Source organism: Capricornis sumatraensis, chromosome 14, assembly GCF_032405125.1.
Source record: "Capricornis sumatraensis isolate serow.1 chromosome 14, serow.2, whole genome shotgun sequence".
NCBI classification, from domain to species: domain Eukaryota; kingdom Metazoa; phylum Chordata; class Mammalia; order Artiodactyla; family Bovidae; genus Capricornis; species Capricornis sumatraensis.
The window spans coordinates 46,434,581-46,458,207 of NC_091082.1; the positions used below are offsets into that span (position 1 = coordinate 46,434,581).

At 36.8% G+C, this 23,627-nt stretch overlaps 1 protein-coding gene across 3 annotated transcripts in view; it reads left to right on the forward strand.

The window, feature by feature from the left end:
- Window positions 1–23,627, forward strand: part of PRRC2C (proline rich coiled-coil 2C) — a 66,998-nt gene that overhangs the window by 28,343 nt on the left and 15,028 nt on the right. For all 3 annotated transcript variants that reach the window (XM_068985844.1, XM_068985846.1, XM_068985845.1), the window contains exons 16-25: window positions 2,837–3,045; window positions 7,149–7,303; window positions 8,346–9,165; window positions 9,556–9,641; window positions 10,677–10,865; window positions 10,990–11,241; window positions 12,855–12,947; window positions 15,792–15,893; window positions 19,918–20,119; window positions 22,053–22,256. In XM_068985844.1, the coding sequence (XP_068841945.1) occupies window positions 2,837–3,045; window positions 7,149–7,303; window positions 8,346–9,165; window positions 9,556–9,641; window positions 10,677–10,865; window positions 10,990–11,241; window positions 12,855–12,947; window positions 15,792–15,893; window positions 19,918–20,119; window positions 22,053–22,256 (2,312 nt within the window). The remainder of the gene's footprint in view (window positions 1–2,836; window positions 3,046–7,148; window positions 7,304–8,345; window positions 9,166–9,555; window positions 9,642–10,676; window positions 10,866–10,989; window positions 11,242–12,854; window positions 12,948–15,791; window positions 15,894–19,917; window positions 20,120–22,052; window positions 22,257–23,627) is intronic.

Consider the following 23,627-nt stretch of genomic DNA (forward strand, 5'->3'; position numbering starts at 1 on the left):
CTCTCACATCCATACATGACCACTGGAAAAACCATAGCCTTGACTAGATGGACCTTTGTTGACAAAGTAGTGTCTCTGCTTTTGAATATGCTATCTAGGTTGGTCATAACTTTCCTTCCAAGGAGTAAGCATCTTTTAATTTCATGGCTGCAGTCACCATCTGCAGTGATTTTGGAGCCCCCAAGAATAAATTCTGACACTGTTTCCACTGTTTCCCCATCTATTTCCCATGAAGTGATGGGACCAGATGCTATGATCTTTGTTTTCTGAATGTTGAGCTTTAAGCCAACTTTTTCACTCTTCTCTTTCACTTTCATCAAGAGGCTTTTTAGTTTCTCTTCACTTTCTGCCATAAGGGTGGTGTCATCTGCATATCTGAGGTTATTGATATTTCTCCTGGCAATCTTGATTCCAGCTTGTGCTTCTTCCAGTCCAGTGTTTCACATGATGTACTCTGCATAGAAGTTAAATAAACAGGGTGACAATATACAGCCTTGATGCACTCCTTTTCCTATTTGGAACCAGTCTGTTGTTCCATGTCCAGTTCTAACTGTTGCTTCCTGACTTGTATATAGGTTTCTCAAGAGGCAGGTCAGGTGGTCTGGTATTCCCATCTCGTTCAGAATTTTCCACAGTTTATTGTGATCCACACAGTCAAAGGCTTTGGCATAGTCAATAAAGCAGAAGTAGATGTTTTTCTGGAACTCTTGTTTTTTTGATGATCCACTGGATGTTGGCAATTTGATCTCTGGTTCCTCTGCCTTTTCTAAAACCAGCTTGAACATCTGGAAGTTCATGTACATCTCCTAAAAGAGTCCTGTTAAAAATTTGTAGCTTTGGGAAAATCAACACACCCGAGGACAGGACGTATGCAATATCTTCCATTTGGTAGATCATCTTACTGATGATGAGTAGCCTGCCTTTCTTGATTTCTCTCTGGAAAACTGTGGGGCTCACAGGTGTCCTCTGGAACTTAATCATATTCAGTACCTCTGTACTGGTTTCTAGAGAGTGAATGTTGAAACTTAAGGATACATTATATTCCCCCCCAAGTTGCAAACCTACAGTAAACCATCTAGCTTACAGAGAGGCCTAGAAACTGCCCCACCACCAGGGCCACCAGTAACAAATAGCATGACATTGGTGTTTTTTAAAAGAATTTTTCTCAACTGTGCTAAATTTGGTCTGTTCTTTTTAAATATTAAAATGTTGGTTATAGTAAATTATTTTTTAGTACTAAAAAAATTATAAAGTAGCATTATTTCTAGTTTTAAATCTAGGCTCTGGTACTTCTATTTGTATAAATTCTCTGCTTCCTCACCAGTAAAATGAGGAGAAAGCAGTAGAACTTTAAAAATGTGTGAAGATTCAGTGACATGATATTTACAAAACAGTATAACACCTGGTATATAGTCAGCAACTATTATTATGGTGTGCCCTTTTTTAAAAAAAAAAAAACAAATTCCCAGATTTGCTGCCTGAGCTGATAAGAAATTTATTCAGACAAAATATTATCTTAATCTGTACTGGTTAGATACACTTAGCATGTCAGGTTACTATATCAGTCAGTAAAAAAATATTTTCACTTCCTGATAATTTAGAAAAAGTTCCAGGAAAGTAATACTACCAGTTGTGTTTATTGAGTACCAGTTTATCACAGAATTTAAACCTCTCTTTAAAAGTCAAAAGAATAGGATAATATGTATAGTTACATTAACAATGTAGTTGTTGACTATAACCAAGCTATTCAAATTTCAAGTAGTAATACTCAAGGTTTCAGCTACTTTAGCAAGTCTTTTGTACCATATAGATGGTAGCAACCTGAACCTGCAGACATAGCAGTTACAGGCTATAGATTAATGTTTTCTAAGTGTCACATTTAGAAGAAATGAATTCATAGCTCACATGTTTGAGATCATGGTTTTTTTCAGGCTCTTGATAAGCTTTTATCTTGAGTAATACTATAGATTGAGCTGAAAGTGAATTGATAAGCCCATTTTTCATGGTGTATGTTCTTGAAGTTTTTATAAAATGAACCCAAGAAAAGAATTTGTTAACAGGAAAAAACCCTATAGAAATACTTTTGGTTTGTGAAGTGGATTGGTTTCCATATTAAAACTGGTTTTTAAAATGTTTATATATATGTATGTATATGTATAAATCTGATTGAACTTTTAAAACAAAGACTTGTAAGCATAGAATTCTTTACACTGTTTTTTTTTCATATACCTCCCTCTTGTGGAGAAGATCCACCATTGAATACTTTGGACTAGCTTAGCTCACAGAAATTTTCTGCTATGAACAATGTCGATTAGCTCATTTATAAACATAATGAACACAATAAGAATAGACACAGTAAGAACCTTCAGGGAATAATTAGAATTCTAGAATTTAATTTCTGGAAAGAACTCTGAGGAGCTAGTCTTATTTCCTTTATTGGGAAGCTCCATCTTAGAAAAGTTGTACCCAACAAAAATCACTGAGGCATTTCTATCCCACTGTTATTTCTTCTTAGACTGAACTTTAGAAACTGCCACTAAGGGCATTTTTCTTTTGATCAAGGATATGATGACAGTGGGCTTCCCAGGTTGTTCAGTGGTAAAGAATTCACCTGCCAGTGCAGGAGATGCAAGAGACACAGGTTTGATCCCTGGTTTGGGAAGTAGAAAATGGCAACCCACTCCAGTATTCTTGCCTGGAAAATTCCATGGACAGGTGAGCCTGGCGGGCTACGGTCTGTGGAGTCAAAAAAGAGTCGGTTATGACTGAGCAGCTAAGCCACACACCATACACACATGTGGAGCTAGTAATAAAATCTCAGATGATTATTTTGTAGGCCATTTGATGACCAGTCGGCAGGCACCAGTGGTGCTGATCCTGTCAATGGCAGCTCTGCACACCATCAAGAAGGAACACCTAATGGTACAGGACAAAAGAACTCCAAAGATTCTACTGGGAAAAAAAGAGAAGACCCCAAACCAGGCCCTAAAAAACCCAAAGAGAAAGTGGATGCGCTGTCACAGTTTGATCTCAACAACTATGCAAGTGCGTTTCAGATCACCTTTGTCTGTCTGTCTGTTGTCTGTCTGTCCATCTGTTACATTTAAGTAGATACTATAAATAAATAAGGCATCAAAAAAAGAAAGTTGGACTTCAAGGTAGAGGTAGAGACTGATGATGATGATGATGATGATGATAGAGCTTTAACTGAAATAACAGCAACTTTTACCGTACCTGTGAGTGCTTGATAAAATTCTTGTTAAAGATAATCCACAGTTTCAGTTTTCTTAAGAAAGTAAATTAACCACTCTTTCTTGCTAAACAGATGTGGGGGGATGCACAGAAAATCAAATGAAGATGCTTTGTATATATGCTGTGTTTGAAAAGAGAAAAGTGTTAACCTCAATGAATTATGACCTTGAGAAAATTGGTATCTAGGATATGGTAAACAGAGAATAAATATTAGGATGGGAGGTAGTGTTGCTGTGGATAAATACTTTCAGAAAGCCATGGAGTGATAGGATGTCAAATGTGAAGGATTAACACAGCCAGAAGAAAATATATGATGAAGACGTTAACAAGGAATCTCTAAGAGGAGACACTTACACAGACAAATATTGGTATTTCCCATTCATTCAGTTGAGCCTTAAGCTCGAAATACTGAATAAGATTGAGAGATTTATTAAGTTGAGACTAGATAGTATTATGGGAAACTGGTTAGGTACTGTTGTTACTGCATATTAGAGATGTTGATAAGAGTTTTCTTTCATCTAGTTAGTGGTGGCTCATATTCCCTGGTGGCTCAGATGGTAAAGCGTCTGCCTACAATGCAGGAGACCTGGGTTTGATCCCTGGGTCGGGAAGATTCCTTCTATTCCCTGGAGAAGGAAATGGCAACCCTCTCCAGTACTCTTGCCTGGAAAATCCCGTGGATGGAGGAGATTGGTGCAGGCTACTGTCCATGGGGTCATAAAGAGTCGGGTACAGCTGAGCGACTTCACTTTCACTTTCTATACATATTAAATTTGATTTGGGCCCAGGACCTTGACATTATTATTTATAGACCAGCTATTTTCAAAACAGGGTCTTCAGACCATCAACATCACCTGGAAGTTTGTGAGAGAAACAAAATCTTGGGCCCTACCCCAGGTCTACTGAATCAGAAACTCCTGGCATGTAAAGCAGTCTGTGTTTTAAAAAGTTCTCCAGGGGATTCTAATTCCATTGCACGCAAACTTGAGAGCTAATTCTGGACTATCATTTTAGGATTCATGTGGAAAAGAAAGAATCTTAACTGTATGTTTTAAGAATCTTTAGATTCTTTAGAACTGTGGTTCTTAATAGGGATGATTCTGTACCCCAGGGGCATGTGACAATTTCTAGAGACATTTTTGGTGTTGCAGCTGGTGGCTAGATGTTAATGACATTTATATATATATATATATATGTCAGCCTCAGGCCTTAGCTACAGCACATGGGCTTCTCTCAGGTTGTGGTGCACAGTCTCTAGAGCTCGAGGTCTCAGTAGTTGGTGCACAGGCTTAGTTGCTCCTTGACATGTGGGATATTAGTTCTGTGACCAGGGATTGAACCATGTCCCCTGCACTGGAAGGTGGATTCTTAACCACTGGGCCTCCAGAAAAGTCACCTACTGACGAATTCATGGGTTTAGGCCCAGAAATGCTGCTAAATGTTTTATAGTGCACAGAACAGCTAACCCACAATGTTAGTAGTGCTAAAGTTAGAAAGCTTTGATTTAAAGTGGTTAAAGTAAATCTATAGGAAATTTGGATGATTGTGTGGTCCAAAAGAAGAGAGACTAGCATCCATCTAGACTTCACATTTGGAAAATGACAAATGAAGATAACAAAAGTCCACAGAACATGGCAGATTTGTCTTCTCAAATATTTGTTTACTAGTTTTTCCGAACAACTTCTGGAGTACGTTTGCATAGTATTATTAAGACAGTATAAAAAGGTAAGTGTTGTTTCTGAATTGATAATGAAAATTGAGCCATTAGTTTTAACTTGTTGAAGTTTTGTGTGTGTGTTTTTTTTTTTTTTTACAACATTTAAAAAAATTTTTTTGGCTGTGCTATATCTTCATTGCTGCAAACACCAGCTTCTCATTGTGAAGGCTTCTCTTATTGTGGAGCACAGCCTCTAGGCACACGGGCTTCAGTAGCTGTGAGGCACTAGTCTAGTTGCCCTACAACATGTGGAATCTTCCTGGACCAAGGATCAAACACGTGTGCCCTGCCTTGGCAGGTGACCTCTCAGCCACTGGACCACCAGGGAACTCCTTTAATTAATTTTGAGTCATCTTTAGGTTCTTTAAAATAATCTGAATTTCCTAAAATTAGTTCCAAATCTTATGTAGCACCAGACAAGAACAGAGCGTTGATCACAAAGTATTGTTCTCATGTCCATAAAGCTTTACGCAGTTGAGTGAACTATTCAAAAGGTTTCTAAAGGAGCTTTTTGGCAAGAAAATGAAAATAATTAGTGATGGTATGACTATGAAGACAAGCTTTACACATACTTCTAGTTTAAGTGAAAAACCAAGACAAATTCAGAATTATGAAGTGATCTCTTGGAGTGCATAACACCCTTTGAAATATTGAACTAAAACCTTGCATTGAGATAAGCATATGCTTTGTTTTACACAGTTAATTTCTTAAAGGATTTAAAACATAAATAGAAGTGCTATAGATAAATCAGAATCAGTGTTTTTCCTTTTAAATCAGGTTTTTACTGAACAGACTAACAGTAATAGGTTTGTAAAGAGTGAAAGCCAAACTTAGTATTTTTTTTCCCTGTCAGTATTTCTATGAATGTGAATTTTTAGCTATTTAAAAAGAACTGTTTGCAGGTAGATTCCCTTTGATCTACTCTGGGTCATATTCTCTTGGCAACCCCCGCAAGTTATCACCGTTCTGAATTGTGTGTATATCATTGCCAAGCAATTTTTAATTATGTGTTCCCCAATCACAACATAGTATAGGACTTTATGGTACAGTGGATAGGAATCTGCCTGCCAATGCAGAGAACATGGGTTCGATCCCTGGTCTGGAAAAATCCGACATGCCCTGGAGCAACTAAGCCCGTGTACAACAACTACTGAAGCCCTCATAGGGCCTGTGCTCCACAAGCAAAGAATAGCCCCTGTTCTCCATAGCTAGAGAAAGCCCACACACAGCAACAAAAGACCTAGTGCAACCAAAAAATCACAATAAATTAATTATATTAAAAAAGAATCCACCTGCTTAAAAAACCCATATATTTATATTGTTTGCAAAATTAATTTATTTGAATTGCCTCACCCTTTTCTTAGATTCATTGTGTAAGCTTTATACCTGCAACCCAAAATCACATCACCTGAACTGTTTTTATTTTTCTTTTAAGTGTTAATGGGTCTAAATTTCTTATACTCACTAGAATGTATAGGATAATTTAACAAAGTAGAATAATTGTTAGACAATGCATTGAAAGTGTATCTTGAATTATTCTTTTGCTGGGTTATTATAATATATGTACATCTGTATCACTTTATATTCCCATGGAACTTTGTAACGTATATTTCATGTTTTTAAATATATGATACAGCTCACATTGTAGACAATAGTCTACATAAACTAAAGGCATTAAGAATCAAAAGAGCAGCTTAGCTTCTCAGCACCATGTTGTTAGCAAGTCAGCCTCTTAGAGCTTACTGCGTCCTTTGAGAAGGGGAAACAATAATAATGCCCACCTCTTAGAATGGTTAGATGCAAATAAGAGAAAAGTGCTAACATAGGTCTTCATAGCACGATACACGTCTTGAGACTGGGAGAGGTAAAGTGATTTGACTATAAGATAAAAGACTTTTTTGATTTTTCTTAAAAAAAAAAAAAAAGGCATTACCACTTCATTGCTTAAGGAAAAAAAAGATGTGTATCATTCACAGCAGGTAGTTTTAGGGCTTGGTTTATCTATGAAATCTTCAAATTTTAGTAATGGCTATTTTATGTTGTGGAAAATGGGTTATTTTATGAATTATAAGTATTGGATTTTTGCCTTTTTTATTTTTAATCACTATTGGAGTAAACATTTCTGTTTTATCTTTTCAGTTGAAAAAATTTCACTTTAAATCTTATTCTATTCCTATAGGTGTTGTTATAATTGATGACCATCCTGAAGTAACAGTAGTTGAAGACCCCCAGTCAAATTTGAATGATGATGGTTTTACTGAAGTGGTATCCAAAAAACAGCAAAAGCGTTTACAGGATGAAGAACGCCGGAAGAAGGAAGAACAAATCATACAGGTTTAGTGTTTCAATTTGTTGCTGCTTTTTTGGATTATTGCCCAAAATATACTAGGAAACGGTTGAGGTTTCTTCCCACCTATAAGGTCAGGGCCTTATTTATTACTCAAGTGCTGAGAATGACCTGATTTTTCACTACTTTAAACTGTTTTTAATTGCAGTGAGATCAGTTTTAAATAAAATGTAATTACTGTATCTTACTATCTGCCTTAGAGAAGATCATCTTTATTTCAGAGCAACTTATTTGCCCCATCTTACTTCATTGCAGTGTTAAAGTTTTTAAATCATCTTGGAAATCTAACACAACTCTCATGATCTCTAATAACTTGCAGATTCTTGACCTAAGCCAGTTTCTCTTAAAATCTAAATTAGTTTATTTAAATGCATAGTATGAATCACAGTAAGTTAAATTTTTCTTTTTATCGACCCAAACACCCATTTTGCTAAATGCTGAACCAGTATAAACATAAATAGAGCACGTGGGTCACAGTGATAAAGAGCCCTAATAGATTAGAAGGTTCTAAAACAGGAAGCACTGTAAAAATCCTATGTGTGTAATAATATTGAGTTTAACTGAGCATAGTCCTTGAACTAGATATTTTCAGAAGTCATTTATTGTTACTGTGTTTTAAGAAGGTAAATTAGTGCATGCATTCTATATAGCATAACACCCACCAACACTCCTGGAATTAATGTTTTTGTGGCAAACATCAGTTGAGTGGAACCAATAATTTTTTGTCAGGTAGAATCCGATTTTGCTGCCAAATGAAATTAGTGCAAATTTACTTAATTTCTTTGATTTCAGAATTGTGGAAAAGAGCTTGTGGACCTGTGTGTCAAGAATATATGTTTTTTCCCCTATAGCATATTGGCTTCTCATAATTTAAAATCTCATTAGCAACCTTGATGTTTTTATTTTATTGAGTAGGTATTTTGTAAAAGAACTAAATTAGTAGTAGGTGACTTTGTTGGAAGATCTGTTCATGAACTGTTACATTTCAGCTATGTTATTGACACAAACGATTCCTGCAAATTTTTTAAGGTCTGGAATAAAAAGAATGCAAATGAAAAGGGAAGAAATCAGACTTCTAAGCTCCCACCAAGATTTGCCAAAAAACAGGCTACAGGAACCCAGCAAGTACAGCCTCCAGCTTCAGCTCTAACCTCAGCTCCGGGTCCAGGGTCAACTTCAGCTCCGGTTCCAGCCACAATCCCAGCTCCAGTTCCAGCCTCAACCCCAGCTCCCCTTCTAGCATCACCCGCAGCTTCTGTTCCAGCCCCCGCTACAGTCCCAGTCTTAACCTCCACCTCAGCTCCACTCCCAGCCTTAGCCTCAGCCTCAGCTCCAGTTCCAGCCTCCACCCCAACTACAGCCACAGCCTCTTCTCCAGCTCCGGCTCCAACCCCAATCCTTGCCTCAGCTTCCTCTCCAGCGTCTGTCCCCATCCTTACCTCAGCCTCAATTCCCATCCTTGCTTCAGCCCTAGCACCAGTTTCAGCTCCACCTCCAGCCATCTCAGCCCCAACTGTCCCTGCCTCAGCCCCGACAGCCCCAGCCCCAGCCCCAGCCTCAGCCCCAACCCCCACCCTAGTCCAAGTCCCAGTCCCAGCTCCCACTGCTCCAGGTCAGACGCAGGGACAGACTCACAAACCAGTCCAGAGTCCACTACAGACTACAACACAATCTTCGAAACAGCCACCTCCTTCAATTAGACTACCTTCAGCTCAGACGCCTAATGGCACAGATTATGTAGCCACAGGAAAACCCATCCAGACCTCTCAGTCACATGGCACTCTTACAGCTGAATTATGGGAGAACAAGGTGGCCCCACCAGCTGTGCTGAATGACATTTCTAAGAAATGTAAGTGTGCAACAGAGAAGTGAGGGGTGGGGAATGGTGTGGGAATTGAGAGTTTGTTTTCAATTTTATTTATAAACTCACGGTTTTTTTCTAGCCATCTCTTTTTTTTCTTGGTAGGAAGCAGTAACCGTAATCTGTAATGTTAGCTTCCTTTCTTAAAACCTTTATTTCTAAACAGCCATATTTTATGGATACAACTTTTTGTTGATAAAACAATGTACAGTTTTTTTGGGGAATCATTTATTTTGGTGTGCAAGAATCTCTTTAAATAGCATGTGAAAATTCATTCTTTTATTGTCTAGCTACCATTAAAAGAAAGGGTTAAATGGATTATGGATTATTAACCTCTAAATTTTAATGGTTGTATTTCCCGTGACTTATTCTTTTCAGTAGGTCCCATCAGTCCACCACAGCCACCTTCTGTCAGTGCGTGGAATAAGCCCCTAACATCATTTGGATCAGCTACTTCATCAGAGGTAGGAGCAGATTTAGTAATGGCTTTTGTGGGGTTTTGTGGCAGTTTCCTTAAAACAGTTACTCAAACTCTGGCCTGTATCAGAATCACCTGGAGAGCTTAATTCCTGATCCTTAGTCTGTAAAAAACACCTTCCACTAATCTTGTATTTTAGATTCAGTTTCAGTGTGACCTCTTCAGGACCTTTTTCTAAGTGATTTAACCATATTTCAATTGTTGCACATCTTTTATCTAAACTTGTTACTTATTTTCTTTATCCATTATAGTGCAGATTCTGCAAGTTAGATTGGTAGTGTCTGCCTGAATCAGTGCCTAGCACAAACAAGGTGTTACATAAATTAGAAGTTTAATTGATAAATTCCTCAGGTATGTGCACTCCATTACCAATCACGAAGTGCTTTCATGTATGTTAATTTTTATTTTCAGAGCAGAAGTGGATGACACTGGGATTCCTATCTTTTTTCTGCTCCTCCATTAATTTATTCATCTGTTGTTTTACATTTGTTTTAAATGATTTTTTACATTTAAGGGTGTGATTTGCCCTACAGTTCAGGGCAGTTAAAGCCAGAACGTTAAAACTTAAGTCTTGCCCTACTTTTTATTTTATCAGTTGTTTTCTAATACAGATCAGTAGTGGTTAAAGGAATACGTTCTTAAAATACAACCAATGTCAGTTATGGGACTTTTCAGATGGCACTATAGTAAAGAACTTGCCTGCCAGTGCAGGAGATGTAAGAGACGTGAGCTCAGTCTCTGAGTCGGAAGGATCCCCTGGAGAAGGCCATGGCAACCCACTCCAGTATTCTTGCCTGGAGAATCCCATGGGCAGAGGAGCCTGGTGGGCTACAGTCCATGGGGTCACAAAGAGTCGGACATGACTGAAGCGACTAGCATGCATGCATTATCAGTTAATCTCAATTAGATGAAAACTGCTTTAAACCTCCTGTTGTACTTTTAAAATTTGTAGTATTACATAAATCATTCAGTCAAATTTGAACTCTACTTTGAAGCAAGTTTTTAAATGTTCTTTTACTAGGGAACAAAGAATAGTCAAGAAAGTGGAGTTGAAATTGGAATTGACACAATTCAGTTTGGTGCTCCAGCTTCAAATGGGAATGAAAATGAAATTGTTCCTGTGCTTTCGGAAAAAACTACCGACAAAATATCTGAACCTAAAGAACAACGGCAGAAGCAACCACGGGCAGGCCCTATCAAAGCCCAGAAGGTAAATACCATTCGTGTTCCAGCCACTAACATATAAGGAGAATAAATAAGTTTTTAAATTGGATTTAGTTTTCAATGAATTGTCTTTGATCATGATGTGTTTTTGTCATAAACGTTGAATTTAGCTTCCAGATTTGAGTCCAGTTGAAAACAAAGAACATAAACCTGGTCCTATTGGAAAGGAACGTTCATTAAAAAATAGAAAAGTAAAAGATGCCCAACAGGTGGAGCCAGAAGGACAAGAGAAACCAAGTCCTGCTACAGTCAGAAGTACAGATCCTGTGACAACAAAGGAAACCAAAGCAGTTTCAGAAATGTCTACTGAAATAGGAACAATGATCTCAGTTTCATCCACAGAATATGGCACTAATGTGAAGGTAAGCAACAGGCAGTGATTACCAAGTCAGTTGATGGAAGCCAGGTCTAACATGAATGGGGAAAACAGCAGCAATATACTTTTTGTGTGTTTTTTTTGCTTGAGGCATATAATTCTATAGCTTATATGGGTTATTATTTCTACAGAGATTTTATTTCATGGTGTGCATATGTGATCTAAAATTCCTTACAGTAAATTATTTCTTTCTGTGGAAACTAACTCTTAATTCTGAACTACTGAGTAGTTTAAAGTGAAAAAATATTTATACAAGATTAGGATGCTTTTCGGAGAAGGCAGTGGCACCCCACTCCAGTACTCTTGCCTGGAAAATTCTATGGACGGAGGAGCCTGGTAGGCTGCAGTCCATGGGGTTGCTAAGAGTCGGACATGACTGAGCGACTTCACTTTTTCATCTTTCACTTTCATGCACTGGAGAAGGAAATGGCAACCCACTCCAGTGTTCTTGCCTGGAGAAACCCAGGGACGGGGGAGCCTGGTGGGCTGCCGTCTATGGGATCGCACAGAGTCGGACACAACTGAAGCGACTTAGCAGCAGCAGCAGCAGCAGCAGAATGCTTTTCAGTGAGTTTATAGACTTTGAAAGAATTGCTGCATATTTCTTTTTATTTTGTTTATGGAGTCATAATGGACCCCCTCCTTAGCTTGCACACTAATGAGATTCTGAGGTCAGGAAATAACATAAACTTAGTAACTCCAGGTACTAAGAGAAGGAAAAGGAAATGGCAACCCCCTCCAGTTCTCTTGTCTGGAAAATCCCGTGGACGGAGGAGCCTGGTAGGCTACAGTCTGTGGGGTCGCAAAGAGTTGGACACGACTGAGCGACTTCACAAGCCAGAGTAACTCCAGTATAGCCAGTTTTCTTCTAGAGTTGGAACAAGTCTTGTTTCATTGGTTGAGCACCAGAGGAATGACTGACTTGCATTTAGGGTCTACATTGAATGGAAAAACGTGTGTCTTTAAAAATACTCATTAAGGCAAGATAACACTGAGTGACTGATGGGGACTGACACTTGTGGGAGTAGCAAATTTCTGTCTGCCATTTGGTGTTCACTCTGGAACATATGCTCACTGAAAAGAAAGGTGGATGGAACCTTTCATGTTACTTGAATATTTTTCTCTTTTTAATTGCCATGCAACTTAGTTCATGGAGGTGAAAAGCTCGTGTGATCTAACTCTACCATGTTCAAAGGAGAGATTCATGATGATAAACACGGAGTTTATCCTAAAATCTAATTGACAGCTAAGATCTTGACATTCATTATCCATGTTTTATTGTGAAGAAAACAAAAAATCAATAGTTGAAAGTAAGCTATAGATTTGAGTATAAGAACCACACAGTTATTTTAGAAATCCAGAGAAATAAATATTTGGTACTGTTGACAGCCTCCTATATTGCAGTATATATTTTAAATGTATAGGACTCTAGCAATGGTTGGAATGTGGTAGGTCCATGTTTGTTTTATCCCACTGTTGAGTGTTAAGGTTTGGTATCCTCTCCTGCTTTCTTCCAAAATAACTTTACAACTGTTAGGCTGTCATTAGAAAGTGACTAACTCAATTTCAAACTTTTTTTTTTCTCTTACAACTCCACAGGAGTCTGTAACAGACTATACTACACCTTCTTCCTCTCTGCCTAACACTGTGGCTGCTAATAATGCAAAGATGGAGGACACTTTGGTTAATAATGTAAGTAACCAACTGGAGATATTGCAGGTTTGGATAGGAACCTGGCTATTGTTATCTAAGAGTTGGTAGTAAGTTTGTATTTAGGAGCACTGTAAGGTAATTAGAGGAAATAGTCAAAGCTGAGTTGTTGTTTTTCCCCTGAAAATCATCACTTTAATACCCAGGCTTGTGATGCTTAGGCTTGGTTTCATATGTACTAATCCTGTTAACCTGATTTTGGTAAAAAAATTTTATTCTTAGTTTTCACATTCTACTGATTCAGCATTTAATTTTGTTGGTAATTTTGTTGTTAAATGACACCTTTTTATAATGCTGTGAAGGGTCGTTCACTTAAAAAGACAATTAGATTATTACTAAAGATTTATGTGTTTCTTTTTTAATTTGAAAAATGATACTGGACATTAACGACTTCATTCCTCTTGTGAAGACTGAAGGGTTTATCTTCATAAACCCTTGAATACTCTATTAAAAGATGACAGTCAGTTATATAAACCTGGCTCTCACCTCCCAAAGCAACCATATTATAATTTAAGAATCTGTTAAATATTGGTACAGTCCAGTACTTTGCATAGTTCACAGACTGACAGGTGGAAAATGGGTAAGCGGGAAAAAAAGAAAAGCATTTAGAAGTTACATGTGTGGCTCTTGTGTTGTAGAGCAGATATGGTGGAAATTTGGTCATCTGCCTTCTTTTTTAAATATAGTCCTCGATAAACAAAGGCTTTTCTTTAAAAAATAATAACCTTTACAAATATATTTAGAGAGCTCTTAAAAGGCTTCAGTTCTGTAACTTTGAGAATAAAAATTCTCAATTATGTTTTATTACAATGTCTTTGCTATGTTTTCTGTTTTTGTCTTTAGTGTCAGGTATAGAGACTTTTAGGTGAAATGCATTAGGGATCATTTAATCCAGCTTTTGTAGACTGGCTGAAGAAAAAGGTATAGAAAGGAAGAAGTCACACATTTTGTCTTTGTGAGAGGAGAGCACTTTTGGAGCTGATGAATGTAATTTGTCCAATTTCTTCTTCCGGAAAGGTTTATTTAACTTTCTGTAGGAAGCAATGGAATACTAGGGAAGGGCAAAAAGGCTTGGTCAGTTTAATTCCTAGTGTCACTATGTGGATTATCATTTGAATTGTGGTGTCTTTTCTCATTTTAGAAAAATAGAGAATAGAATATGTTACCTTTTCCAGAGTATTATGATGCCTTCTGCCAAACTACCCTTTTCTAAAAATTTAATGTATAAAATATGAATATGGAAGGAAAGATCATTAATCTCAAAACCCTTAAAACTCATTAAATATCTGCATGAACGTTTTAATGGTTTCCGTCTGATCTGCATAGTGACTTGTATACAGAGGACTACTGAAGGGAAGATGCCCCATCTTGTATATAAGTAAATAGTCTGTGTTTGATTTTTAGCAATGTGTTCAGAATGTATTTGAAAACAAGCTCAGTTTGGGTCAGGGAGCGTTTATAAAAAGTCATGAGTGTGAAATGATTTCACAGTGTTGCTTATTTGTGCCAAGTTTGGTGGTGATTCTGAGCTTAATATAGTGTTAGAAACAAACAAATTTCCTATATGGGGAAATTTTTAGGACTTTTTGAAATGTCCTTTGTTTATTCATTAGGCTAGGGGTTCCATTTTATGCATAGAACTGTGGTCTTTTTAAAAATTAAACTGGGGAATTCCTTGATAGTCCAGTGGTTGGGACTCTGCACTTCTAGAGTGCATGAGTTTAATCTCTGGTCGGGGAGCTAGGATTCCCACAAGCCACATGGCGTGTCTAAAAAATAAAAATTAAATTGAAAGATGGCTTATTTCCCTTGTTGAGGCTTAACACACTTTTTTTAAGGATCTTAACGGATTTATGGGTTGTAGTACCTAATATTATAGTTGTTTTGAATCTTCAATGATTCAAATCAATTTAAATCTTGAAGATTTAAATGCAGGTGGTCTTTTTGGTCACTAAAGCACAACTGTTTTAAAGATTTATAAAATAGTCTCTGTTAGATTGCCCATAGTATCACAAAGTGATTATCTTAACCCTCCCCAGCATTTCATTTTATTTAAACAACTGACTGAACCATCAAAATCAGTCATGTAGTAGTACATAATAAAATCTTAAGATCCAGAGAATTAGAAAAAAAGAGATAAAGGTAGCAAGTTTCCAATATCTTCAAGTTTCTATTAAATAACAGTACTTATCACAATTATGTATTGCTACCACAATTTCTTTAGTGTAACAAGGTGGAGGTGAGGTGATAATTATAGCCTTTCCTCCCAACATTACTTTTGTTCTTGAATCTAGTTATAAGTTGACTAGGTTGCTATAGAGAGACTTTCTTATATTTACTCTATCATGTTAAATGCTTCTAATAGAACCTGTGGGTTCTGTAAATGGTAGAAATTATATTCCCTAGAGCTTTGCTTTACAATGTATGGTCCAGGGACCAGCAGCATCAGCATTACCTGGGAGCTTGTTGAAAGGCAGGATTTTGTGACTTACCCAGACTAAGCGAATTTGAATCTGCGTTTCAACAAAAACCCCAAGTGTTTTGTATATACATTAAAATATAGGAGCATGGCCTTTAAGTTTATACCTTATATCTGTGACAGATTCTCTTTCTGTCAGTGATGTAGAGATAAGCAGATAGTATTTCTTTTCAGATGTTTGATCTAAGATGTCCGGAGTTATCAATTAGTGTAAATGCAGTGTAACTTCAGTCAAATATTCCTGTTGGTTCTAGTGAAAATAACCTTAGAATATATTAGCGTTATATTTGATGGGGCTTTTGCAGCAGACTTAGTTAGATTGTGATATGTGTTGCCTACCTTTTCAGGTGCCCCTGCCCAACACCCTCCCCCTCCCTAAGAGGGAGACTATACAACAGAGCTCCAGCCTAACTTCAGTTCCTCCCACTACTTTCAGCCTCACCTTCAAGGTATGTACAACATCCATCTCTGAAGGCCCTTGATTGTTGCATGCAAGGGGACCTAAGTTAATGCTCTCGGCATTCTTACTGTTTAGTGCAATAATCAGCAATGCTAAGCTGAGGAAATGGAGTGATGTCAAATTACACCTTGAAATTTTATGAGTTTTTAACACCACATAGTAGTAGGTTGATATCTTCATATTTAAAATGAGGCCTAGGCTTGTGAATTTTGTCTTAAAAATACAAGAGAGCGTTTTGTTTGGTTTGTGTTGGGTTCCTCTTAGAGACTATAATAGTTACTGGAAACCAAGTAACCTGGTGTTGCATGTTTGTTTGTTTTTTATCGTAAGTACCAATAATGGTTAAGAATGCTAGTTTTCTGTCTTTCCTGTAAGTCATGTGTGAATTGAATGGATGCAAAGTGGTAGTTCTAAAGATGTAATTGATTAAAACAAGTAATTTTTGATTTGATTTTTGTTGGATAATTATTGAATAAGAGTCCAAAAGAGATTTTACACAGCACATGCTTTTTGTTGTCAAGAAGTTTAGGCCTTTTTTTTTTTTTTTAATCTCCTATTACACTTAAAATTTTGAACTGTGCTACATGTTACTAATACTCTTGTACAATTGAGTTATTTGAGACTGTTTTATATCAGTTGTTCACCTCAAGAGTAGTCAGTGGTTAAAAAGAACAGATGTACAGATATGGAATTAAGTGAGGGTTATTTTTAGCTGCAATTTATTTATCTCTTTGGTGCTATGTATTTATAGTTTTATAACCTGGACCAGTATTTATCCTCTAATATAGCAGGACTTTCTCATGCTGCACTGGTTGCCAGTGAATCTTTTTGATGATGGTCAAGAGGGGAAGTAACTAAGTTGTTTTATAATGTGGTCAATGTTTGTTTCTAGACTCTTGGTGTTTGATTCTCCAGCCTCTTGACCACTTGTCCCCTTGACCCCCACCAACATCTTTTTTCTTTTTTTTAATATCCCCAACTTCTTTTTAAGAAGCTGCTTAAATACAAGTTTGAGATGATAAAATTTTTACAAGACAACCACTTCTGCTTTGTGTCATCTCCATCTTTACCCAGTCGTTACTATTTACTGCCAGTTCCTCCTACTCAAAGTCAGAGCTGTGGTTTTTCCAGTTGTCATGTATGGATGTGAAAGCTGGACTATAAAGAAAGCTGAGCACCGAAGAACTGATGCTTTTGAACTGTGGTGTTGAAGACTCTTGAGAGTCCCTTGGACTGCAAGGAGATCCAACCAGTCCATCCTAAAGGAAATGAGTCCTGAATATTCATTGGAAGGACTGATAATGAAGCTGAAACTCCAATACTTTGGCCAACTGACGTGAAGAACCGATTCACTGGAAAAGACCCTGATGCTGGGAAAGATTTGAAGGCAGGAGGAGTAGGGGACAATACAGGATGAGATGGTTGGATGGCATCACTGACGTGATGGACATGAATTTGAGTAGGCTCTGGGAGTTGGTGATGGATAGGGAGGCCTGGCATGCTGCAGTCCATGGAGTCGCTAAAAGCAGGACAACGACTGAGCCACTGAACTGAACTGAACCTCATACTCAGCCTTTTTTGGTTTTTTTCCCCTTGAATGACTGTCTGAACCTGTATTTCATACTTATATCTTACATTTGATTCCTCGAATAAGCAAATATAATATCATTAGTTATTCTTTAGGCTGGGTGTTGATTCTTCACATTGCCTTTCACTGGATGTTTTTAATACCCCCAAAAATACAGTTGAATTAAACTAAATTTAAATTGTATTAGCTTAAGACTTTTTCTAGTTTATTTTTATTTTTTAGTGTACTTTTATTTTATACTGGAATATAGTTGATTTACAATGTTTTGTTAGTTTCTGATGTATAGTGAAGTGATTCAGTTCTACATATGCATATATACATTATTTTTCAGGTGTTTTTCCCTTATAGGTTATTACAGAATAGTGAGTAAAGTTCTCTGTGCTATACAGTAGGTCCTTGTTGATTATCTGTGTTTACTTTTTTTTTTAATGCCTCTCTTTATTTGAGAGATTTATAAAGTATGGAAATCTCTATTAATATTATATGGGTATTACTGACAGTATATTTGTCAAAAGGAAAAATGAATATAGTTAAGTAATTATACTTTTTAGGTTCTTTGAATTTCTAAAATTAGAATCTAAATTTTCTTGCTGCCTAAGAAATGAAACCATGTGTATGGCTTAAATATTATGTAGAATTAGTAAGCTATAATTTATTTCCAGTACAACAAAACTGGTTTTCAAAGTCATTGTAGTCTTTAAAACTGCTCTAAGTCATAAAATCTCAATTCTAGCAAATTGCATTTTGTTGGACTTCTTAAGTGGTAGTATGGGATTTTTTTGCTTTTGTTTCTTTCCCTCTTAAGACTTTTGTTTTAAAATAAAACACATTTGAAATCAGCAAGGTGACTGTGAAGAAAAGGAAAGAAGCAAACCTAAAAGTGTCTTACATTTTGAATTTGTAGTAATGATATTAGCCATCAAGGTTAAATTGTATATAGTGTGTGTTTTAAGAGGAAAGTAGGGAGATATGGAATATTGCTAAAATTATTAAAATCAGGTTGAAATTTTTATAAAGTTGGTTCTTCAGGGACCTACAAACTTCCCAGCAGTGATATTTTAAAATCTTATTTGTGAAAAGTATTCTCATGGGGCTTACCTGGTGGCTCAGATGGTAAAGAATCTGCCTGCAATATGGGAGACCCAGGTTCGATCCCTGGTTGAGAACGATCCCCTGGAGTAGGAAATGGCAACCCACTCCAGTATTCTTGCCTGGAAAATCCCATGGACAATCCCACCCCTGGTGGGCTGCAGTCTTATTTGGTTGCAAAGAGTCAGATACAACTAACACATAGTATACATATACCCATGTAAGTCATTGCTGCTGAATTTTGTAGATTATCTTGGAGTTTTCCTTTCCACTCAATATTTTGACTAGTAGAACAAGAAACTTCAAAATTTCTGTATCTGCTCCTTTCCTGTTCAGTGAGCCTCAGGATAGTTGAGGATCTACATCTTTGCTCTCCAATCCAGTATCTACACACCACATGTAGTTACTGAGCACTTGAATGTGGCTAATCCAAGTTGAGGTGTGTGCTGTAAGTGTAAAAGGAAATAGATACTGGATTTGAAATGTTACTTTTTAAATTAAAACATCTCAATTTTTATATTGATTATAGCTTTTAATTATTATTGTAGATATATTGGGTTGAATGAAATATGTTACCAGAATTAGTTTTACCTCTTTATTTTTTAGACTGTAGCTACTAGAAAATATAAAATTACATGTGGCTTACATTTATGTCTGTTGAACAGCTCTAAATAGATTAAATAAGACCCATTTCTACTTTTTAAGAAACCAAGACTACAGGTAAAATCAGCACCCACAAATACAAATGGTGGCAGTCAGACCTGAAATGCTTAATGGGGTCTGGACATGAAGCAAGAAATAATAATTCTACTGAACCCGAGCCTAAAGCCTGTCTGGTTACATTGCCTTTAAAACACTGTGAACATAAAATAGCCAAACAGAAGATACATCTCACTTGCCATTCAAGTGAGATTTATCTCACTTGAAGGCTTAAAGGCTTAAAAAGAAAGATTGGAGAGAATGGATATTTAATGGAGGACCTTTAATGTCTTGCTTACTAGAATCAGAGCCTTAAATCAGTCCGAAAGGACATGGTATTTACGTTTCCTTATTCACTGGTAGGAATGATAAAAGCTGTCACTATATTTCATTGACCTGCTTGCCAGAGCATTCAACAAACTCTATAGAGACAAAATTAAAACCCATTGCAGTTTGAGTAAAGGAGCGGAGATAAAGAAGAAAATGAAAGGTTTAAAAGCCTTATGGTCCTAATCTGAAAGACTATATTTGGAATACATTTATGTATATATATTTGTTTATATATGTGTATTAGTTCTGTGTTAGGATAGTGATTTTTTTTGTTTTTTGGCTTTAAAAAATGTTCTTTTTGTTCCAGATGGAATCTGCTCGCAAGGCGTGGGAGAATTCTCCAAATGTAAGGGAAAAGGGATCCCCAGTAACTTCCACAGCACCTCCAATTGCAAGTGGGGTCAGCAGTAGTGCCAGTGGACCAAGCACTGCTAATTACAATTCGTTCTCAAGTGCATCGATGCCTCAGATTCCTGTTGCTTCAGTCACTCCCACAACTTCACTGTCAGGTAGAAATCCTCGTGTACCTTTTCTGTAATGATCTTAAATTATTGAAAATTTCTTTAAGATCTTTTCCGATTTACTCTTCCCAAAAGTATATTTATAAAAGACGTAAAATTGTACATGAGATAATTATCAGCTCTTTTATAAACTTCTTACCAGTTTGCATTTTGATTTTTATAAGAAAGAAATAACACAGAATCACAAAGCTTTTAAGTTTTCTGTGATCTGTATCTAATTTGAAGGAGCTCTTGGCCTAAGTTTTCTGTGATCTGTATCTTAATTTGAAGGAGCTCTTGACCTAACATATTTTCTGGGGAAGAGTTACAGGGTAGAGACTTTCCAGTCTGTTACTTGAATAAATGATATCCATTGGCTTTGGTGTTTTGGGTTTTATGTTGTTTTTAAGGAGAGTCCGTCAACACCCCAAATTAGAAGATGTTTTTCTTAAATGTTTCACTAGTGTGTAATCCTTTATTTCATATGGGGCTTTATCATTCTTAAAGAACCAGAGATGGTTCTGAAGTATTTGACTTGATGAAGGTACATCCTTTTACAATATGCATAACCATGTTTCTTCTGAAAAGAGAAGTTTCATTTTAAGCTTTCCTAATACTGTCTGTATTTCCGAAACAGTAGGAAACTCCTTTTCCAATACATGTAAAATGTATACAGCACAGAATTTACTTTCTCTGGCTAGTTTTCATTTAATGATTGCAGTAATGATTCTCAGTATTCCAGCTTTCTGTGCTAGTTTTAAGCACCAAAAGGACTAGACTTTGGGTTGTACTATAGTTATTTGATATTATCTGGAATCAGACATGTGTATTAAGACAAACCCAGAGGTTCACATCAAAGACAGTATTCCAGCTGTACTTCTTCCACCACCCATTTGCAAGACATCTTCATTATATAAATACTAACAGCTTAGGCCCCAGACTGCTTGGGGATAGGGAGTGAGGCTGTAAAGGAACCAGGAGGAGAGTATGGTAGGAAGATTAGGAAATAAAGAGATTGAGAAGTTTCCTGCCTTTTTCTTTGGAACCCAACTACTTCCTTTCCTTGGAGTCTAGTTTCCGTACCCTTCCCTCAACTAGGATTGTTTTTAACAAGGACCTTCTTGCCTGTTCATCCAAATGGAAGAATAGAGATACCTCAGTGTTGGTCCTCTCTTAGAACATCATTTGATGTCTGAAAATAATAATAACTACTACATCTGACTTTTGAATCAAATACCTGTATTGTTATTTACTGTAGTATTACTAATTGTTTGTCTTGTTTTTAAAGTATTACTAAATACAAGGAGAGAAAAGAATAGTCTTAAGTTTGTATCTCTAGGAGCAGTTTACATTAAATTTTTATATTACATTAATAATAATTACTCTTAAGGTACAGCACTTTTTCCTTTGTTTCTTATGTTTATGCCTAACCTTTAATAGATGTTCAGATATTCATTTGACGTTCTAAAGCTCCTTAAGGTATTTTGCCACAAAGAGGAAAACAATCTAATCTTAAGTTTCTGTGACATTTGGGGAGCAGTTGTGGTCTGTCAGGGCCCATTTATGTGCTTGTATTTATGTCTCACCATAAATGAATAAAGTTCTTGATTATCCTTAGTGATGATTGAAAATTATGTATTAGTTTGACATTAAGCTATGACAGTGTTGTGGGCTCTCAGTCTCCTTGTTTTGTGAGTTTATATTTAAATTTTCTATTTATATTTCTTCAGATTTTATAGTCCTGTTTGCATCTGATAATTGTTTCTTCCTATTATAAGCCACTTCATATCCACTTTTTGTCTGAGATGCAGTATATAAGAACATAATAAGTACTTACTTGGCGTACATATAATTTTCCAGTTTCCAGTTGGTGCTTGAATTTGCTTGAATTTACTTAAATATACACTACACTCCTCTCATTTTATTCCTCTCCCCAATGTAGGAGCTGGTACATACACTACCTCTTCTTTGAGTACAAAATCTACAACCACGTCAGACCCTCCTAATATCTGTAAAGTGAAACCCCAACAATTACAAACGAGCAGCCTGCCTTCTGCAAGTCATTTTTCACAGTTAAGCTGTATGCCTTCCCTTATTGCTCAGCAACAACAGAGTCCACAAGTCTATGTGTCTCAGTCTGCAGCAGGTAAGATTTTTAAGATCTGAATAGAAGGAATTTAGAAAATGAAGATGTTTTAATGCTTCTGTTTTTTTTTTTTTTTTCTCTTTCCCTTACCTTTTCAAGTTTTTGTTTTTTTATTTGCATTGCAAATTTGTTTCCTCATAGAATTGAATGCTGTCTCTCTTTGGTAAGTATTCAGGGGCTCGTGACAGTTGTTTCTTACACATATGTTACATAGATAGTAGACGGATTAGTGTACTTATGGATTCCAAGTCTGCAGATAATCACCTGTGGATTTAAAGTGTTCAAAAAAATTTTCACAAAGTTCCAAAAAACAAAGGTTGTATTGTCTGTGTAGGGATAACTATTTATGTAGTATTTATATTGTATTAGGTATTACAAGTAATCTAGAGATTTAAAGTATATGAAAGGATATGCTTGGGTTATATGCAAATAATGTACCCAATTTTGCATAGGAGACTTGAGCATTTACAGATTTTGATATCTGGGCCGGGGACAGTGAGGGTGGTATCCTGGAACCAAGCTTCTACAGAGAGCCAGTTTGTTATCTGAAACCTGACAAATTGATGATAAAGTACATGAGGGAAGGATAAAACATAAGAACAACAAAGAAAGAAATTTATATATTGGGAAGGGTAACATCCTACTAAATTCCACAACATTCAGTTCAGGCACTCACTTGTGTCCAACTCTCTGACCTGTGGACCGCAGCACGCCAGGCCTCCCTGTCCATCACTAACTCCCAGACTTCACTCAAGACTCATGTCCATTGAGTCAGTGATGCCATCCAACCATCTCATACTCTGTTGTCCCCTTTTCCTCCTGCCCTCAATCTTTCCCAGTATCAGGGTCTTTTCCAGTGAGTCAGCTCTTCGCATCAGGTGGCCAAAGTATTGGAGTTTCAGCTTCAACATCAGTCCTTCCAGTGAACACCCAGAACTGATCTCCTTTAGGATGGACTGGTTGGATATCCTTACAGTCCAAGGGACTCTCAAGAGTCTTCTCTAATACCACAGTTCAAAAGCATCAATTCTTTGGCGCTCAATTTTCTTAATAGTCTAGCTCTTACATCCATACCTGACTACTGGAGAAACCATAGCCTTGACTAGACGGACCTTTGTTGACAAAGTAATGTCTCTGCTTTTGAATATGCTGTCTAGGTTGGTCATAAATTTTCTTCCAAGGAGCAAGCATCTTTTAATTTCATGGCTGCAATCACCATCTGCAGTGATTTTGGAGCCCCAAAAAATAAACTCAGCCACTGTTTACTCTGTTTCCCCATCTATTTGCCATGAAGTGATGGGACCAGATGCCATGATCTTAGTTTTCTGAATGTTGAGCTTTAAGCCAACTTTTTCACTCTCTTTCACTTTC